The following is a 21,938-nucleotide window of genomic DNA, read 5'->3' on the forward strand; positions in this document are numbered from 1 at the left end:
CCAATGCCACAGCGCAAGCACCAACTGTAGGAAAAGTCCTGTGTCTCCCCAGCGGCCCTGCTCAGTGCGGACAGACTCTGAAAAAATTAGGTGAAAGCCTCTACCAAATAGCAGTTTTCTGAAAGCCTGATGGATTTTCACATGATAATAATAGGCATCTCTCTGACCTCAGGGCAACCCCCCTCCATCCCCAGCCAATTTCAAGTCCAAATTTCAAATCTGCTGCAAAGAGTGGAGGTAGAAGAGCTTCTCCAAATGGCTGTAAGGATATTTTTAAACATTAGCAAAAGAAAGGGTTTTTCCCTAAATCTCATTCTTAGAAACAGGTGAACCACTTTGGCTGAAATTAGAAAGGAAAGGAAAGGAAAGGAAAGGAAAGGAAAGGAAAGGAAAGGAAGAAAGAAATCAGCCTGATGTAGACAACAAATTTCAACCCAAGCAGTTAAGGTTTGACAAAGTTATCAGCAACTGAAAAGTAGCTCATAAAGGCCAGCAGGGAGATAACCAGGCCAGTAGTGTCCCCTGGGCTGGGGTCAAAGGCAGGAGTTGAGATTAGTTACCAACCCAAGTCAGGAAACAGGTACCAAGGTCAAGCCAGGCCAGGGTTGAAGTCAGGAGTAAGATGTGGCAAAAGATAAGGTCTGTAGCAAGCCAGCATCTGCACTGTTGCTCAGATGGCTCCCTGGGGCAGCTTCCTGGTTTTAATTATTGGGGTGGCCCAATCAGGCATCTGCTGGGTTCTGTCACTCTGGCATCTTTAAGTGGTACTTCCTGCAGTGCCTACCTCTGCAGTAAGCACTGGATGCTGCTTCACTTGGCTCCCATTGACGACATGGAGGCATCAGTTACCACAACCCCAGGTTCCAGACCGGTGGACCCTTATAGTTGAAGGTGTTCAGCAACCTTAATCGTAGATGTCACTGTCAGCTCCATGTAGAATAAAACAAATTTCATCAGTATCTATAAGCATAGCTTCACATTCTGTAGTCCCCAGATCTCCTACATATGTATCCACATTTTGGTGCGGTGACGGAAGTGTCAATCTAATCAGACATGTCACCAGAACACTGACCAAATAAAGAAGGCATGCTTTTAGAGGGGTTTAGTGCAGAGCCTGTCTTTGTGTTGTTTGCGAAACTAGGACCTCCTACAAAAGGACCCTAATCCTTGCTTGAGCTCTGTCAGCACAACTATAATAGCAAATATAAAAAATAATTAATACCCCTTATAACTGAAGAATACCACCAAAACCAGTAACATCTCTAAAACCACAATGTACAGTACTTGAAGTGAGCAGCACAGCATACATTTCTAGCTAAAGTCTTCGAATTTCCAAGAGAATAAAATTTGATAAGCAGAACTCTTAATCAAACTCCAGTTTGCTTCTGTAAATTTCCTTTCTCAGAAGCTTATGATTCATTTTCTTCCCTTACTTTAGTTAGCAGTCGATAGCCAATTTTGAGGCCTCAAATATAAGTTTTATCTGTCTGCCTAAGCTAATTATATTACACCAATCACTGCTGTATCTAGGCAGTGGTTTTGAAAGTATAAATGTTTTACTTTCATAATATTTCCTAAGCTTGGCAAAGTACAAAACTAAAGCTTTAATGTTTTCTTCTTGGAAAACTCTCCTCACCTCCACCGTCTCTCTCCTGAGGGACTGTGTGGTTAGGCTAAGATCTAGGAAATTTTAAATTTTGTTTCCTGCAAATGCCTCTTTCCTGGCTGCTGCTGAGATTCTCTCTCATTTTCCATAACCTAAAATTGTAGCAATACAGTAATTCTATTTCCTGTTTTGTATACTGAAGTTGACTCAGTAACAGGAACCTTAGAACACTTAACAACATACATAGAGTCATCTTACACTTTTAAATCTAATACAGAGAAAAGAATTTGCTCTAGGAAAGCTATGAAATCAGGATTTTCCCTTTTCACAATATGTTTGAGACTACAGTGCAGTCTATTATTAGAAATACAGATGATAACTAGCAATGGAACTGAATAAAATTCTGCAGCTGATGACATAGCTCTTTAAGGTATATATTACAGCTGATGTTTCTTTTTTAACAAAAGCTCTGCAAACTTAACTTATTTTCAAACTAAATAAAGTGTCCAAATACTAGTATAACTTGGAATTAAAAACGGGTACTTATGTGCATAACCATTCAACATGTATAAAAGTTGATATGATACCCCGTGTTCACATTTGAAAATTGGGCCCTTTCTCTGTAAGAAAGATTCCTTAGCTAAGAGATGAGTTATATATACTTTTCAGCCAAACTTTTAGAATTATTTAGTGCTTGAAAGTTAGTCTTTGCTTTGTACTATGTTGACGCTCAAACTTGAGCTCTGAAGGTATGTCTACACTGTAATTAATTAGACATCTGCGGCTTGCCCATGCCAGCTGACTAGCACTCACTCTCAGGTGCTGTTTAATTGCAGTGTAGACCTTTGGGCTTTCGCTGCAGCCCGAGCTCTGGGACTTTCCTACTTTGCACAGTCCAAGAGCCTGGACTCCAACCCAAGCCCGAATGTCTACACGGCAATTAAACAGCCCCTTAGCCTGAGTCAGCTGGCATGAGCCAGCTGTGGTGCAGCATAGACAGATCCTATGGGAACACCAGAAGAGGGAATTTCCACATTAGCTATGGAAGTACACCCTTCTTCCAGCCAACACGAACTTCTCAGCTGGCATAGTGGTATGCAACAAGGTGCAGTGTCCATGGTGGCCAGGCCTCAAATGAGGAAGGCATCACAGATTAAGCCAAAAACTTGAACTGACCTAGAATAGAAAAGTAAGCGAGTGCAGCACAGATGTATTGTGCTTCTGCTCACCCATTTCCACTGCACAGGAGAACCACTGCATTCTGAACTAACTGAAGATTTGAGCCATCATAAAAGATTGTGCTGCTTCTAAACTATGCGGAGGTGACAAAGACCTGGTTCATATTAATAAGGAAACATAATCTCTTAGCTAACCCCAGATGAATAAAAGCACTAGAAACCATCACTGCTATCTGGGAAGCCAAAGAGTTAGGGGTAGAAAAGTAAACCAAGCATGTGATCCTTCCTTTGCAAGAAACACATTTACGTTACCAATATATGGAATGGAGCCATCACAATCCCCATCAATCCCCCTCAGTTCTTCCTCCTATCAACCAGTACCACCATCCTTTCCACAGTAATCCTCAACAGTCTCATTTTTATCCAGATCTCTGTGTAATATCCACTGAAAGAGCCACAAAACCTGCATTTCATAGACTGCATTTATAGTCCGAGTATCATCGGCATACTGATAACACTGCAACCCAAAATGCCTCAGATTCTCCACAGCAGCCTCCCATACACGTTATACTGGAAGAGTGATAGAATGGAACTCTGAGGGACTCCAGATGTGAGGACTTTAGGACAATGAACAATTACACAGTATCACCTCCAGACTTTTCTGAGAGAGGAATTTTGCCCCTAAGGAAAAATCCCACCTAACCCTGCCAAATCCTGCATGAAAATCAACATTACATCATGGTCAACAGTATTAAAGACTTCTGATAGTGCTAATAAAATTCGTATAGACATTTGACTTCTGTCAGTCACCAGAAATATGTCAATCAAGGATATTAATGCCATCTCTGTACCATAAATTATGTCCAAACCCAAACTGACAGGGATCCAAGAAACCAGAGGGATCTAGAGGAAGCTGGAGTTGTCCCAATGCAACCTTCTTTAAAAAAATGTTACCCTGAACTGAAAAGGTTCAAGACAGGACTGTAACTGGTAAGGTCAAAAAGTTAGGAAATACAAACTTAAGGTTCTTACAACTGGGCAACTTCTTGGTGTTGAAAAGAGGGTAGTGGGAGCACACATAGAGTGGTGCAGTGTTGACATATGGGATCACCAGAAGAATGAAAGGGGGAAGAATGGAGGGCCATAGGATGGGAGAAATGGGGGGCAGAGCTCTGGGCAGGCAGGTGGAGGAAAAGTGGAGCACCCAACAGGTTTAGGATTGGGCGATGGGAGAGTGGGATACAGGGTGAAGATTAAGGATACGGGTAGAGCTGGTTGCAAATTTTCCAGTTGAACTTTTTTCTGATTTTAGTGGAAATCATGCTTTTCTGATTATCGCCAAATCAATAAAGTTCTTCCCAGTGACAGCTGGAACATTCCTTGAAATTTTGGAATTGATCAGATGTAGTCTTCAAAAGTTATCATGTTACAGACAGAGAAATAGAGAAATGCCATCAAGTTGAGAGTTTGGCCTCACTTTATTTGGCCAATTAATTTGTATTATGATTGTGTTTAGACACTCCGACTGAGACTGGGCTCTCACTGTGCTTAGTGCCATGGTAATATTTAGTAGGAGACAGACTCTACATCTCAGAATTTACAATCTAAACAGATAAGACAGCCAAGGGGTGAGAGAGAGAAAGTATCATTATCCCAGTGTTACAGATGGGAACCAAAGCACAAAGAAATTAACTAACTTGCCCAACACCACACAGGAAGTTTATGGCAGAAGCAGGAAATTAACCAAGATCTCTTAAGTCTCAGTGCAGTGCTCTAACCACAAGATCATCCTTTCTCTGCAATTATTTTGTTAGACATGGAAAAATTAAAAAAATCAGGATGGTATGTCTTTGATGAACTCAGGCCTTTGTTTCTTGTTCCAAAGATTTTAGTGGTAAGAATCCAATCTACAGTGTGATATTCACAACTGTTCTGACACTTCCATCCATTCATGTCCTGTCATCATGAAGTAGCTGAGGTGGTGATTAAAATGATTACCTCAGATATCAAAATTCCAAATTACTAAAGAAACATTTCAATCTTAAATAAAAGAGATGGCTATTAAAAACAGCTGTTTGTATTCACCAGTGTCACCTAAATGGTAGCAACTCCTCAAGTGTGTAAGAGGCAACATGCCTAGGCATTTATCCAATAAAAATAAATAAATTTTAGCCCTTATGTTAACAGGAAATATTTCAGATGCATTCCTCTGCCTCCCCACCCCAAAATGATTCCACATACAGTAAACCAACTTTAAGCAAATTTTTTGGATTTATGACAATTTGAGAGGCACATTTTTAGCAGGTAAGGTGCTCTGGTATTGCTGGAATAACTTCAGTCAACCAAACGTCAAAGAAGAGGGACACTGTCAGTCTATTTATGGTTAGAAAGTTAAATTGCAAAAAGCAAGTTAAAATCCTTTACATGCTGAGTGTAATGGAAGAATATGAAGGTACTTGAAATACAAATTTTAAACACAGAAGCAGGCAAGATGTTGACTAGCAACTAACAGAAATAGTACCAACCATTAGCCAGAAACCATTCTGAGCTCTAAGAAAAAAAACACTTGGGATGGAAAAATGTGCATGTTAGAATTTTTCTTCCAGACTGAGGATAGTAATATGCATTAAGGCAGTGGTTCTCAAAGACGGTCCGCCGCTTGTTCAGGGAAAGCCCCTGGCGCGTCAGACCGGTTTGTTTACCTGCCAAGTCCACAGGTTCGGCCGATCGCGGCTTCCACTGGCTGTGGTTCGCCGCTCCAGGCCAATGGGGGCTGCTGGAAGCGGAGTGGGCAGAGGGATGTTCTGGCCACCCTTCCCACAGCTCCCATTGGCCTGGAGCGGCGAACCGCGGCCAGTGGGAGCTGTGATCAGCCGAATCTGCAGACGTGGCAGGTAAACAAACTGGTCCGGCACGCCAGGGCCTTTCCCTGAACAAGCGGCAGACCGGCTTTGAGAACCACTGCATTAAGCAACATCCCTTTCATTCTAGAAAGAAAACAAAAATAGCAAAGCACTTTGGGACTGATCCAGCTCCACTCGAGTCAACAGCAGTCCTTCTACTGACCTTGAATGGGAGTTAGATCAGGCCACTTGTAACCAGAAAGGAGAAGGAAGACAGAATTGAAGAACATCTACCTCTAAATCGTCAATTACTGTACAAAATGGGACTTTTATTGAACAATATATAAACAGAAAACTGTCTCTCAAAGGCCCTACAAACTGGAAAAATGGAGTGCCAACATTCACAGATTATTATTGTAAATGTCAAATCCAATAAAATCAGTTAATAAAACTGGAGGTGGAAGGAGGAAATACAAGAAAAAGTAATTTAAAAACTATTCAAAATGAAAGAGTTCTTTAGAGTATGTATTCTTAGAACCAAAATACAGCTACCACATGGTTAAGTAGATGATGAAATTAGCAGTCAGTCAGTATTATATTGTTTCACAAAGACACACTGATAATATAAGTAACAAGTATCTAGAAAGTTACACACTTTGGTGAAAGAACATACAAAAATAAAACTGCTTTTGAATTCTATTACGTAAGACAACGATAGCAAACATCACCCAATACCACTAATGAATTTATGTTACCAGTTTAAAGGTAATCCAGCTGGGAAACCTTTAAGACAGCACCCGATTTATAGCTGGGCAAATGGATTATAACCATATAAATGTCTGTTGGCACATCACTAAAATGTACAGGTTGTAAGAACTAAAGTTCTACAAAACAGCAACGCCAGTAGTCATGTAGACTTGAACATGTCAGCTTTCAAGAAACTATAGGTTTTATGTTATGCCAAAGCCAGAATTTAATGTCTGAAACAAATTTGACTAAAGTTATGACTCTTAGAGCCAGGCTTGCATTAGGTGGTAGGAAGAAGTGTGTTATAGGCACGGTAGCTGGAGGCATTATGCCCATAGAGACCAAAACCAGGGATAATGGCTCCAGCGTCCCTTGCACTCCCATTAGCACAGCCCTCCAACCACAAGCTGATGGGCCAGGGGTTGGGATCATAAACATGTTTATACCAGCAGTCTGCACAAATTCCCTCAGGAATGCTGCATGCGGATAGTGATGCTAGAGCAGGGTGTGTGGGCAGCTGTATTATGGCTGCTTCCTGTTCATGATCACTGGAGTGGGAAGAACAGGCTCCACACACTCTCCAATTTTGCACCTCAACTCTGGAGCACCCAAGATTTGATTCTCTGCTTCGAACAAGTTTAAAAATACATTACCATAGGCAATCCTTTATCACAGTGAAATATACAATGAAAATGCGAAAAGCGGCAAGAACTTTTTATACAATATGTACATAATTATAATGACAGGTTTCAGAGTAGCAGCCGTGTTAGTCTGTAACCGCAAAAGGAAAAGGAGTACTTGTGGCACCTTAGAGACTAACAAATTTATTTGAGCATAAGCTTTCGTGAACTACAGCTCACTTCATCGGATGCATTATAATGGTCATTGAGGTTGAAACCATTCATGCTAAAAAACAGCTCCAATACTTCAATGCAGTCAGTGTAAACCACTGCAATCAGGCAAAGTCCCATTGGAGTCTGAAACTCCATGTGGGCACAGGGCTGTATGCTAGCAAGCTGCATTTCAGGCCTGAGGCCAAATTGTGCCCCTTAAACTCTATAGATCAAAGAGACCTGGAAAAACCAAATCTAAACATAATTATAGACCTAAATCTTTATTTCTACATTCCCCACTTTATTTCTGCAATCTTGGAATTTACTCAAAGGTATTCAAAGAAAAAAACCCTGAAGGAAATAATTTCTTGAATAATTAAACCAGTCGGCTAACTAAAACCTCATTAAATACAGTATAGAAAAATGAAGCCAGGACGTATATGCATTCAAAAATGTGTGCTTAAAAATTGTTGTTTCCCATACACTTCAGATTTGTTTTCTTCTTTTAGATTGTGATCTCTTTGGGCACCAAATGTTTCTGCAAATGTTTTTATAAAGAGTTCAGCAAAATGGAGCCCTGTCATAAATATAAAGGGAAGGGTAAACCCCTTTAAAATCCCTCCTGGCCAGAGGAAAAATCCTCTCACCTGTAAAGGGTTAAGAAGCTAAAGGTAACCTCGCTGGCACCTGACCAAAATGACCAATGAGGAGACAAGATACTTTCAAAAGTTGGGAGGAGGGAGAGAAACAAAGGGTCTGTGTGTCTGTCTATATGCTGGGGAATGGAATGGAGTCTTAGAACTTTAGTAAGTAATCTAGCTAGGTATGCGTTAGATTATGATTTCTTTAAATGGCTGAGAAAAGAATTGTGCTGAATAGAATGACTATTTCTGTCTGTGTGTCTTTTTTGTAACTTAAGGTTTTGCCTAGAGGGATTCTCTATGTTTTGAATCCAATTACCCTGTAAGGTATCTACCATCCTGATTTTACAGGGGTGATTCCTTTACTTCTATCTACTTCTATTTCTATTAAAAGTCTTCTTGTAAGAAAACTGAATGCTTTTTCATTGTTCTCAGATCCAAGGGTTTGGGTCTGTGGTCACCTATGCAAATTGGTGAGGATTTTTACCAAACCTTTCCCAGGAAGTGGTGTGCAAAGGTTGGGAGGATTTTGGGGGGAAAGACGTGTCCAAACTGCGTTTCCCAGTAAATCCAGTTAGAGTTTGGTGGTGGCAGTGGATATTCCAAGGACAAAGGTTAAAATTAATTTGTACCTTGGGGAAGTTTTAACCTAAGCTGGTAAAAGTAAGCTTAGGAGGTTTTCATGCAGGTCCCCACATCTGTACCCTAGAGTTCAGAGTGGGGGAGGAACCTTGACAAGCCCTGATACTGGTTGGAGCTTTTGTTTCATATCCTTGTTTGCTATTTAGAGACTTGCAATGATCCATTTGGTTGGTCTGAAAGAAATTATTATTACATCCATTTATTTATTTACAAAAATCACACAGATAATTGACAGCCATAAGTAAAAAGGCTATTGTAAAATAGCATTTCTGATTTAGCGTGCTCTGTAATCACTGGACATGAATCTGACTAAATTCAGGACCAGGATGCTACAGGTATCTGGTTACTGGAACTTATATTTTTCACGCTATGGAAACTTTCCTGTTAGAACTGATCCTGCCCTCGCTATCAACTGCTGTCTGACACCGGAGAGCATATATTCTGACAGGACATGGTCAATTAGCAGAGCCCCTCATCCCATGGGCTGGACCTCCTGCATATACAGCTTCCATGACACTGCCCTGGAATCCTCATCATTAAATAGTAATAGCTCTGCCAAGTGAGTCAAAAGGAAACAGAACTCTTGCTCAAACCAAACAGGAGCTGTGGTGAGTTGTTCTTAGCAAAAAACAGGTCTAACATACTTCATAAGAAGGGGGAAAGGAGGATAGCATCTGCAACTCTTTGTTTATAATAACTTGGTTCAGTGATCTGTTTCTGCACCCTGTGGAAATATGGTTTCAATTTTACTTTTAATCAGTGTTGCCAACACATTTTCTTCCTTGTCAAACATTTCTCTTAATGTGAATACAAAGACAGTTTAAGATTAATGTCTCTGAATTATATTGCATTAGTGGCTCGTTTGGTTTCAAATTCAGTTCACATTTGTTTAAAGAAGAGGTGCAAGTACTGTGCTTGATAAATGGAATCACAGATGGCTTTAAGATACATCATCATTTCTGACTTGTTGGGCAGAGAAAAGTTACATAAACTTCTTTCCAGAATCCAGTGCTTCAAGATAAGGTCTTTGCCCATGTTGCTGTATTTCTGACACTCTTGCACAAATTTCCTCAGCTTCTGCAGATGATCAAGTATAGAATATGGACTGTAAGAGTAGCTGGCTTTAGATATTCTGAAAAACTGTTTCAGTTACAGTTCGATACAGCTATCAGGATGCTATTAGCGTTGATAACATGTCTGGAATGTCAAGTGCTTTGATTTGTTTTTAAATTTAAAAAGAACAGTACAAGTTATAAAGTATATTAACCGTCAACATTTTAAAGAAGTCCTCCTAAAAGGATAAAAACTAAAATATTATCCTACTAGACTGGATAATTTCAGATCCTTTGGTAAAAATCAAGTAGTGGAGTTCTAAACTTTCTAAATCTTCAAGGAAAGTTGGTTCAACAAAAAATGAATGATATCTAAACCCACATAATGCAATAATATTAATATCCAAAATTCCAGTGTTGGGACTGATTTGAGTCAAACATATAAGTATAAATTTATGGGCAATGAACAAAGAGCGCTACAGAGCTGGAATGTTTTCGCAGATTAACCTCGAATTTATTTTCAGAGTCTCCAGCAGACAGATATCAACAAAATCTATTCGACATTGGTGAGGCCTCATCTGGAGTACTGTGTCCAGTTTTGGGCCCCACACTACAAGAAGGATGTGGATAAATTGGAGAGAGTCCAGCGAAGGGCAACAAAAATGATTAGGGGACTGGAACACATGAGTTATGAGGAGAGGCTGAGGGAGCTGGGATTGTTTAGCCTGCAGAAGAGAAGAATGAGGGGGGATTTGATAGCTGCTTTCAACTACCTGAAAGGGGGTTCCAAAGAGGATGGCTCTAGACTGTTCTCAATGGTAGCAGATGACAGAACGAGGAGTAATGGTCTCAAGTTGCAGTGGGGGAGGTTTAGATTAGATATTAGGAAAACCTTTTTCACTAAGAGGGTGGTGAAACACTGGAATGCGTTACCTAGGGAGGTGGTAGAATCTCCTTCCTTAGAGGTTTTTATGGTCAGGCTTGACAAAGCCCTGGCTGGGATGATTTAACTGGGAATTGGTCCTGCTTCGAGCAGGGGGTTGGACTAGATGACCTTCTGGGGTCCCTTCCAACCCTGATATTCTATGATTCTATGAAGTTTCTGTAATGTGCCAAACATCATATATAGTATTTATATCCCACTATCCAATGATCTATGTTGTTCACAATGTGAGTTGCAGTAAACAGTGGATTATAAAAAGGTTAAGGACTAAGGTGCACATCAAACATTTGCTGTAACTCCTAAAGTATGATGAATACTTTTTTTTTTAAAGTCTGATGTATTGATTCAGGTTTCCTAATATCAAATTATACTTGGGAAAGCATGCTATCACACTGTATTCATGGCTCCTGACATGTTCAAGACCTCTTAGCAATTGGCCTATGAGTAAAGCAGAACTGTAGGAGTGCCAGCTGAAAGACAGCAAGCTAAACACTTACAGGTCAATGATTCTCTGTCCAGAGCCAGATGCAAATTAGAGCCACCCAGGGGCTGCACTGAAATGTGTTAGCTGGCAGAGTCCCACAAAGACCATATGCCAGCTGTGGTAGCTGGAATGAATAGTGCATAATGCTCTATCCACGTTTACTCACCACCCACAACAAATCCCCCCTTGGCACCAAATGGTTAAGAGAGAGGCATAGAAGCTAACTCAGCTGACTCCAGACCTACAGGGGACTCTCCCATATCAGCAGTATCCCAACAGGACTTGGAGCAGAACAGGGTTTACAATCTGGTCCTATGTATTTTTATACTACCTACCATGGACCTTAGTTATCAGTCTCAACTATAAATCATGAGCATACAGTTTAAACTTCAAACCAATAATTTAAATTACATTTCATCTTAAAGGGAAAAAACCCCTCTCTTCTGAAAATGACATTTTTTCAAAGAACACTTTGAAAAGCAGATTACCAGCATTCAGACAAGAGAAATATTAACAGAACCTTAATTACTACAGCCCTTCCAAGCAAAACACTTGTCTGCAGATGGTATTAGGAGCCAGGGTTTCAACAACAGTCTGCTATTGCAGTTACTTTTGCTTCTGAATTTGAGATCAATGTTTGAACATCCTACTCATATAGCCTTAAAGAGTTAACAGTAAAGAATATAGATAAAAGTAAAATAGATTCCCTACCAAAATGCTTTGAGGAGATTTATGTTCAATAGAAATCTGATCCCACATGGTGCAGAGTCCCCAAAGTATATATCACCAGCCAGAAAGTAACTACCCTCTAGTGAATCAGTGAAGAAATGGAGCAAGGGCTGCTATCAAGCATAAGGGTATAGTAAAAATTATGCAAAGAAGTGCACAACCTACCAAATTTACATTATTTGAATACTTGTACAAATTATAATCTGCTTTTATTTGAGAGTGTCTACTACATCTAAAGCAAATGCACATTTACCAGAATTAATTACAGGTGGCAGTAGGGTCTGATGGTACTAGCCAATGAGAAAAGAGAAACCATCTTTAAACAAGAACACCCTCAATTGAACTTTTACAATTGGGATTCATTTCCAATGGGATCTAAGTACAGCTAAATGCCTTACCATTTTTCATCTAGGTCACTGATTCATCTCCAACCCATAAATAAAAGTCATCACCACCTGAAGGCAGTTTGGCAATCTACGCAAAATGAATTTGTAGTTTCTACACAGTTCCTATTGTTCAGATATGCACATCACAGGAATTGCCATAACTGGTACCATGTGCCATCCACTGTTAGTGGTGGTGAGAACTCTGAGTCATGCATTGCATGAAATGTAATAAATTAGCTTTTAAAAACTGTTCTGAATTCTGAGAGTCTGTTGCATTTTCCAGGAGAAATGATGGAATGTGAATTATTTAAAAGAAAATTATTTTCTCTGCCATGCAAGAAAATGCACTGTATGTATGCACTGCATACATCTTTATGGTGTCAAGAATCAGATATGTATGCTCTTTCAGGTATTTGGAATCCAAAACATATCTACTATTTTTAAAGGTACGTAAAAAGTTTATCTCAAAGTGCTTGAACTAATACACACATGCACACACACACACACACTACATTCAACCAAATGAAAATGCAGCCAACAGGCACACAGCACATTACATAACAGTAAAAAGAAGACGACATTTTGGCCAACAGCATGAGGGGAAGCCCAGAGTCTTATGAATGTGAAGTAGGATCCTTGGTATTCAAAGAGAGCACACAAGATCTCAGTTTTTCTGCTCTTATCTAAGGCCCCAGAAGAATGCATGAAAGGACACTTGATGAATATATTAGAAGCAGCTCTATAGTTTACAACAAAAGTCATAAAATATTATTACGCACACTTTTATCTTCTGATCCACAGGCTATGAATTGCCCACAGGGAGTGACAGCTATTCCACATGGGTGGCAGCGGTTAATATGTCCTTCAAATCGACGTTCACACCTTTAGGGGAAATAAAATAAAAAATTAACGTTGGCTAAAAAGTATATTTTTAAACTAGCTGCAGAGTTGATAGTTACAATCATTTATTTTTGTGAAGTTTTGCTAAATTCAGATCAACATCTGCCTAGTTACCAATACAATACTAGAAATTAAATCTTCAATATCATTTTTGCAGGTGGATAGGAGTAACTGATGTTAAAGAAATATAATAATCTAAAATAAATTTGAAACACTGGAAGTTAGAATGTAAAATTATAAAGAATGTTTACCAACTCAAATTTTTCAGTTTGAGATTTAAATTTTCTGGGATAGAGACAAACACTCCTGGGATCACCCAATCAGCAAATATTCCAGCCACAGTTTTGTAGACCAATTTGACTCTCAAACCCAGTGCTTAAATTCTCCACTAATGTTAATACACATAAACGGTCCAACTTCATTTGACTCAAGCAGGTCAGGACTGGCCTAACAGATGTTTTCTCATTGAGTACTTCCTAGCAGCAAACTTCTAGAACAGTGCAGAGTGGAAGCTTTGATCTTCTTTCTGCTTGTTCTTCCTAAACTTGCGCAGTAAAAGAAATCAGAGCACAGAACAGAGCATTCGCTTTGCGTAATTCCTGAGCAAACTGAACCTTTGGCCCCCTCCAAAAGAAGAAAACAAGAAAGAAGAGCACTATCACCATTCTCCCTTGGCTCTCAGTGTGGGATGAGGAAAGGAAAGGGGGTGTTGGTATATTCGAAAAAAAGAACTAAAATCGCCTCCAAATTAACTATGTGCTTATTAGCTAAAAATTAATTATTTGCATTCATGTAATGACCTGAAAGCTCCCATTAGAATCAGGATCCAAATGTGCAAACACAAAGGAAGGCATAAGCCATGCCATGAGGAGTTTACAATCTAGCTTAAGATATGACACATGTGGTCTCATAAATGAGCTCCAAAACTCCAACTCTACCTTTATCTTTTATGTGAGTTCTGGACACTTAGTGCCTATTTTTGTACTGCTAGTTCACAACACGCAGTGTATAGTTCTCTACAACTACTGTATGTCAAAACAGCACAGTCAATGGACTGCACATTCCTACCTTAACTATTAATTGTGAATTGCTTTTAAACTGGAAATGTCTAAATTCAGCTTGAATGATGTTTTTGCAATATTACTGCACTATATTATAAACATTTTCAATTATATGGACTTTCCAGATATATTTGTACAGAATAAAATGGTACATCTTTATGAAATCTATTATGTGCCAAGATTAAGTCTGTAGTCTTCACAGCAAGCTGTAGCCTCTAGAATCATCAAAACAATGTATAGGCATTAAAACATTCTTCTACAGAAACTTTCTGCATGCAGAGTACCAATTTAGTTTATGCACAATACGAAGAATCCTTTTTCTCGTTGGGATTTTGGATATACATCGTGGCATATGTTTCACATATAGGTGTGAACATATATATAATTACACAGACACTTAAAATCTATAAGACAAAGCAAAAGAGTGATGCCAAAAGATCTATTGTTGAGTTAATTATTACTGCATTTCCTGTACACTATTCATACTGATGAAGACTTACAGTATGCTTCCCCATTCACATGCTATTTTTGCACTGAAACAGTTAGTGGAAAAATTTAGAGAGAAAAGGAAAATTCTTCACATGGTGTTCACTGATTTGGAAAAGATCTGACTGAGTTCCAACAGAAGTCATATGGCGGTATCTGAGGGAGAAAGTGGTATCAAAACTTTATGTGCAGCTTGTTCAAGCCTTGTATGTAGGTGCAATGTCAACAGTCAGAACTTCTAGTGGTGAAACAGATGAATTATCAGTAAAGATGGGCATGCATCAGAGATCAGCAATGAGCCTTTCTTCTATATCCTTGTCCTGGATACCCTGACAAGGAACATACAGAAAGAGCACCTTGGTGCATGCTGTTTGCAGATGATATTCTATGCAGTGAGCAGAAAGACAGTCTAGAAGAGGATCTTGATAAATGGAGAGGTGTGTTGGAGAGACATCAACCCAAAATAAGGAGAGGAAAAATAGCATATGGTATGGCATTTCAATAATGTGAACACTGAAAAATTACCCTTGAAACTAGAAGGGCAGACAAGTACTGAAAATGCAAAGTTTCAAGTATCTGGGTTCCAGAAACTGGGAAAATGGAGGATGAAATTAGAGCTAGGATAATAAACACTGGGCTCAAATGGAGAGAGGGTAAGTGGTGTAATATGTGTCAGGAAGATTGCTGGCGATCCCTCAGATTTTGAGGATGATTGTTTTCCATAAAATTATAGCCAGTTATCACCAGTGGATCCAGGGGTGGCTAATGAGACCTATTCAGGATCCACAGATCTTTTCACAGTTGGGGCAGACATTTCCTGGGTGGACCTGGATTGTTGAGTCAGGCTGCAGTGCATTCTTTTCTCCTTTCCCATTTCTCCATTTCCTATTATCTTCCTTGGATCTCGACATACTGGAATCCTTGCCACAAGGTCCTTTTCCATTTTGGTCGGTTGAGGGCTCGGGTTTCCCATGAGTTTTATATCAATATAAATGTTCTTCATGTTGGCTTTGAGGATGTCTTTAAAATACTTTTTTTGCCCACAAAAAAGTGAGACAGAAAATACCAGTAGGATTAAAAGGGAAAAATCTACAAAATGGTGGTCCCTCCAGTTTTAATGTGTTGCACTGAGTGTTGGGCAATAAAGAAGAAACTTGAGTAAACGATCTGTTCCACAGAAATGCAATTGTTGAGATGGATGAGTGGTGTAAGCAAGAAAAACCACGTCAGGAATACATATGTCAGAGACATGTTCAAAGTAACACCCATAAACAAAAAAATGAGGGCGATCCATGTGTTTTGTGTACTACTAGCTTTACGGACATAAAACCAAAAATTTGTAAAGTGCATAACTGTTCAATGCCCCTACGCTTTATCCCAGACTTCTTCCATGATAAATCAGAACATTCTAAACTCAGCTATTTTTTAATTATCTATGTGAATAACACCTACTGGAGTAGGTAGAAAGGAGAGAGTAAACTATTTTCTTCCTTGCGGGAACTAAAAAATGGCCACAAAAAAAAAGGCAATTTTTCCAGAAAATTCCACTTGTGAATAGAGCAAGGACAGAAAGTGTCATCTGAACAGAACATTTTAGAAAGTTATATGCTAGTGAAAAGCTGAGGATATAACAATCTTTTTTGCAACTTCAGTACAGCAGTCACTGCCAGTGAGCATTATAGTTCATATTTACAGACAGGTACTTTAAATATGGGCCACAAAGGACCTGCTTTAATTTTTTTAATTTAGCCATCTGAACTCAGTGAATATAATAACCCTGCCAAACTAAACAAGAAGCAAGAACATAAATAAATTATTCCCTTCCCCCCCAGGACACATGCATTTAATTGATTACCCAGCTTTTACTTTTAACTACTTTACCATTCACCAGCTTTGCTTATATTAATATTTTAAGAAGGAAAAGGCAAAAGGAAAAGGCAGGTAAGTGATCTGTGAAAAGTTCTCAACTCATTTATTATTCTTCTAGAATAGTAGTTAGACCAGCTGATTACAAAAACATAGGAACATAATAGTTTCCAACCACAGAAGTCTCCAGTTTTATTACTTTTTGACATTGGTGGGGGCAATAAGGCGCCATATTTTGGCAAGAACTTACATGCCCTTCTATGGGCTTAACAGATTTTTTACAAACAAAAAAAGTGAAAATAACTAAGGAATACTTGATGTTATCTTCAATTAAAAAAAACACAAACTAATAGGCAAACCATAAAACATTACATTTAATAAAAAACAAACAAGAAACCCAAGAATATCACTTAAAACTAATGTACTTCCCCTCTCTTTCAAATCAGCTCTCTAAAATCCTTTTCTTTTAGAAATATTTCATACCTTACCCTCCTCAACAGAGATCTCCCCAAATCTTCCCTTTCCTGAACAGCTATCCCTCCTTTTTTTTTTCTTGTTGTTTGGTTTGGGAGTATTTTGGTGGGGGGACAGCGGGAGATCTTTTCTTGTGCTAGATTGTATTTTGGAGGAGGGGACATCTGGTTTTAGAAATCACCACATACATTTCTGGTTGTATATACATGATTTATAATAATAATTTAGTTACATAAAAGTCCATTCCTATTTTAAACACCAGATCATATGGTGGATCTGTTATAACAGATAGGCTGGCATGATGTTTTGGGAACACTATCATTGCCATAGCACAATATACTATTTTATATTTGAAATAAGTGATATCCGAGGTAAGTATGTGGCAATAGTTGACAAACGTTGACTGTTCAATGGCTTCTACTTTAGTGAGCTTTTCCTGGGCAACCAAGGGCTCAAATGTAACTTTTATTTTGTGTAAACAGTTAATATTCCTAAACAAACAATCTGAGATTATCCTTTAAAAGAAATAAAAAACCCCTCAAGATTGCAAGCCTGATTCCGCACTCCATTATACCACTTTTATGCTGGAATCGTAGAAAAACACTGATATGATGAAGAGAAACATCAGGTCCTGCATATTTATTATAAAGAAAAAAAAATTACTTTTGAGTTTACTGTAGCTACCGCTGGTTAGCCATTTTCTTCAGATAATAGTTAACATGTGCCTTATATGTTCAGAGCATAGTACAGATATTAACTAGTTATACCTCACTTGTTTAAGAAAGTATGAAGACTCTGAATAAGGAGAATATCTGACTTTTTAGTTCTAATGTAGGTAATCCGGCCTTACCTCAGTGTTCTCAAATCCCACAGTTTGATGCCATCACCAGTGGCTGTGGTCATGAAAAGATTGTAAGCTTCAAGCGGCTGAGTGCTAAAAGCTGATCCCTGTAACATTAGAGACTTCTTTCAGATGGCAGCACTTCCGGTGTTTAGAGATTTCATGCATTCAGTTAAAATCTACACAGACATTATCTACATTGAGCTGAAATATAAAACTGGGGCTTTGCAACACCGGCAGGGTTCAATTTGTATGGACTTCACATGAGTTTGCCACACCCCAGACCCTTCAGGTTCTTCAGAACATGAACCTTCAAGACCACCTCTCTCAAACCCTCTTCCTGTAATGTACCCCTCGCTAACTTTAGAACTTTTTGCAGGAGGAAGTATCTGTTGTAAGCAAATCCATACTACAGTCCTTCCACGGTCTTCAGACAAAAAGACAGGTTGCAGCCTGACCAACAGCCCTTAATAAGGCAACAAGAACAGGGAAACAGCTACTCCCATTGGCAGGAACTGATACACTGAGCAAAGGAACTTTTAATAAAGAAGCTAAGGAAACTCTCGAGGTTCCTTAGCAACAGCTCATGCTAGAAATTATGGAACACCCCACTGAGTGTGTAGTCGTTAGAGAACCCCTCTTGGCTCTCTAACTACCTTGCTAATAATTATGGAATATATGATCAGCATACCAGCTGCTGGCAGTGAGAACAGGAATGCTTTTGCATCTCACACTGCCTTATGGAGAGGTTCAGACCATATTTTCCACAAAAACTTTATACATAGTAGGAGTCAGCAAACCATAAAGCTCCCTCCTCCCTGCCCCCTTCCACAAGGCATTATCATGCTGCCAAGCCCTTGGGTTGAATACTTCACATTCTGTCTCAGAGAAACACTGTAGATGGGTCAATTATACAAAGATGACATATGTTAGGAGATAATAATGTTCTCCACCGAAGTATAATCCACGCAAGAGTGTAACAGCCATAGAATGACAAAATATGTTTTTATATAAATGCAAAACAAGCAAAGAATATCTTAGCAACTTTCAACTTAGTTATGGTGTTTGTTTGGAGTTATAAACAGAACTTACATCAACATGCAAACAAAGAAATAGAAGAAAAAATAAAATGCAGAGATTAACCACCTCTACAGAGTTAAACCCTATAATACAGGGATAGGCCAATATCAAACAATGGACCAAATTCAGCCTTGGCATAAATTGGCGTAATTTCCATTCCCTTCAATAGAAGTTACACTCGTTCACACCAGGGCTGAATTTGGCTTCATGTCTTTAAATAATTAAATCCAGTCTAACTCCTCTCATTTGTAAACATCCATATTGACAAACCTTGGTCTTTTTTTGCTAGCTACAAATCTTGTTACCAGGGAACTAAAAATAAACAGTGCAATCTCCCCCACTCCCTTCAAGGTCTTGAATTGGCTGCATACAATAGAAATCTCAAGGTCATTTCCCGCAATCAGTGCTCAGCTGCCAAGAATCTTCTGTTCTTCACAAGAGCTGGCGTACAACTGGGAAATACTCCAATATTTAGTCAATGGATACTGAGCACTGCCATAAAAGTGACCTCCAGATAGAGTAATGATAACAACTCTAGAAATACAAAATTAATTTCCCAAATGGCAAGGTTAAATGAGGCATCCAGCATTCACTTAATAGACTTGTAATTGCCTCCCCACCATTTCTTTCTTGTACAATTCTCCTTAAATTGAGGATCCCCATCTCCTGCTTCATAGGATGCTCCAATATGCACTATGCTGCTGATTTCACAGATATCACAAAAGTCAACTGGAGTATGGAGCCAACAATTGTCTTGGGTATTGTAACATTATTTCACCTCTCCAAACTGCAATATGGCCGAAGTACATCAGCACTTCTCAATTGATAACTGAAAACAGGAAAATCTAATTCCACCCTGTCCCGCAACCCTATCCTCAAATCTTCACTAACTTCTTGTCCATTTCTGTACTCATTGCAAAATCTCCCTGGTAGCCTCCAAAGGCCTTTTCAGCATCATGTCTCTTGTGCTTCAGTCTCATCTCTTCCTATTCTCTAGACTATTCACTGAACTCATTGAATTCCACTAGTTTTAATTCCATCCTCTTTCCATTTCTGAACCTGGCTAGCTGATTTTAGGTCCAAGTTCTCCTCCCTGTCCATAATTCGGGGCAGGCAGGAGGCCAGATTTTTCCCATTGCCTTGCAGCTTATGTAGTCATTTGGTAGTGTATTACACCCAATTCACACTTACTTTACACAGGTGTAAATTATTTCAGAATGTGCGAGGTAATGGAAAAATCAGACAAGCCCTTTTCAAACCCTCTCTCTTCTCTATGGCTTGTTAACACCATGTCCCTTTAAATCTAACTCCTAGATTTTTTTTTTTTAAGGAAACACTAAATCCAGGTGTCTGTGTCTAATCAAAGAATGCTAGCTTACCTACCCGTAACTGGAGTTCTCTATCAGAATATATTGCTTCCATGAATGAACACTCTTAGATCTGCACAGATGAGTGCACAAGTCCAACAAGGAAGATCAATGGAGGTAATTTCATGAAGAAGCAGCAGTCACATTTTGCAAGTAAGGGAAATTTATAACCTGAACTAGAATTAACTATCCTTTTTCCATACAATTTTTTTAATAAGAAAGGTTTTTTAAAACAACAATAGAATTTTATTGTGTGTTATAATATAACAAATGAAAATCCTAGCTGAATATGTCTAAAAAAGGATGCAGAATTAAACTGCACTGTAGATCATGTCATACCCAGAGCATTGGGAGGGCAGCATACTATGATTTCTAATTGAGACATGCCAAATATGTATTGCTTACTGCACTTAGCGAGTGGTTAAAAATGACCTACTTTCACATTCACTGGCAATATTACATTTGCGCATATTACTGTGAACTGCATTTTTCATGTGTTTGTTCCACTCAGTATAACTGACAGTACAGTCCCCATGAGGCTATAGGGCCCATTGACTTCAGAGGGACTACTCACATACTTCAAGTTACACCTGTGCGTAAGAACTTTGTTGAATCGGGGCCAAAGTGCTGAATATTGCACAGCACATGTTAAATGTTGCACATAACAGCATGTCAAAAACTGATGTGTAAGACAGGGAGCACAGGGGGAATTATCTGACTGTGTATTATTGAAAGTATTTTTATGTGGTTACAAGGTTAGTCCCACCTAGTAACTAGGAGTAAGGCCAAAAATGGGAATGCATAGATAAGCTTTATTTCGCGTGCTGAGAAATGCATTTGAAATAATGTCTCCTCATTCATGCTTACTTTCCACATGCATACCATGCCTTGCTAATCCTCTGCTCATGAGTGTAAGGGAGCAGAAGAGGCTTGAACGTTACTTCTAGGTGTAGAGGACTAAAGCCATGCCCTGATCCATTACCCACTAACTTCAATCAGTATTGAAGCAGGTCACTAGTGCTTAATTTAGAAGGTTGCTAACCAACAGAGGAGTGAAGTTCTGGAATAAACTTCTAATAGAAGCAATGGTGACAAATAACCTAACTAGTTTTAAGACAGAGTTTGAAAAATTTATGAATGGGATTATATGATGGAGTTGCCTGCAGTAGCAAGGAACTGGATTTGATGACCAAGGAGGTCCCTTCCAGTTTTATGTTCTATACTCCTAACTGTACTTGAGCTCATATCTAGCCTTCACTTGTGCTTGCTATTCATCTTGCAAGTTCTCATGCAACATCCAAAGTCCAAATACTTCCACATTCTCTGTACAACAATAATTTTTAAAAAATGAAAGAATGGAATATGTGTTAGAAAAACAAGATATAAGTAAAAAGAAAAGGAGTACTAGTGGCACCTTAGAGACTAACCATGCATCTGATGAAGTGAGCTGTAGCTCACGAAAGCTTATGCTCAAATAAATTGGTTAGTCTCTAAGGTGCCACAAGTACTCCTTTTCTTTTTGCGAATACAGACTAACACGGCTGCTACTCTGAAAGATATAAGTAAACTCTAAAGACTATAGGCCATCCATCCTTACACATTTCTGACGTTTATTTTCAGTTCTAAAACTTCTGTTCATCATTTATTGCTCCAGTAAACAGCCACAATGCACAATATGATATACATGCAGAATATTTTTGATGAATACTATTCAAATCATGCTTATATCTTCATTTCTGGCATTCTACAAAGTGCTGTACAAGTCCATTTTACCTTGTA

General features: G+C 38.9%; 1 protein-coding gene across 7 annotated transcripts in view; it reads right to left on the reverse strand.

Moving 5' to 3' along the window:
- Positions 1-21,938, reverse strand: part of WDR27 (WD repeat domain 27) — a 188,780-nt gene that overhangs the window by 83,667 nt on the left and 83,175 nt on the right. For 6 of the 7 annotated variants that reach the window (XR_012158137.2, XM_073337962.2, XM_073337963.2 and 3 more), the window contains 2 exons: positions 17,722-17,819; positions 12,864-12,966 (listed from right to left, as the gene is read on the reverse strand). Coding sequence is in view for 6 of the 7 variants with exons in the window: in XM_073337962.2 (XP_073194063.1) it covers positions 12,864-12,966; positions 17,722-17,819 (201 nt within the window). In the remaining variant the exon portion in view is untranslated. Of the gene's footprint in view, positions 1-12,863; positions 12,967-17,721; positions 17,820-21,938 lie in introns of those variants that run through there. The other variant, XM_073337969.2, reaches the window with a different exon arrangement.

Source organism: Lepidochelys kempii, chromosome 3, assembly GCF_965140285.1.
Source record: "Lepidochelys kempii isolate rLepKem1 chromosome 3, rLepKem1.hap1, whole genome shotgun sequence".
NCBI lineage: Eukaryota > Metazoa > Chordata > Testudines > Cheloniidae > Lepidochelys > Lepidochelys kempii.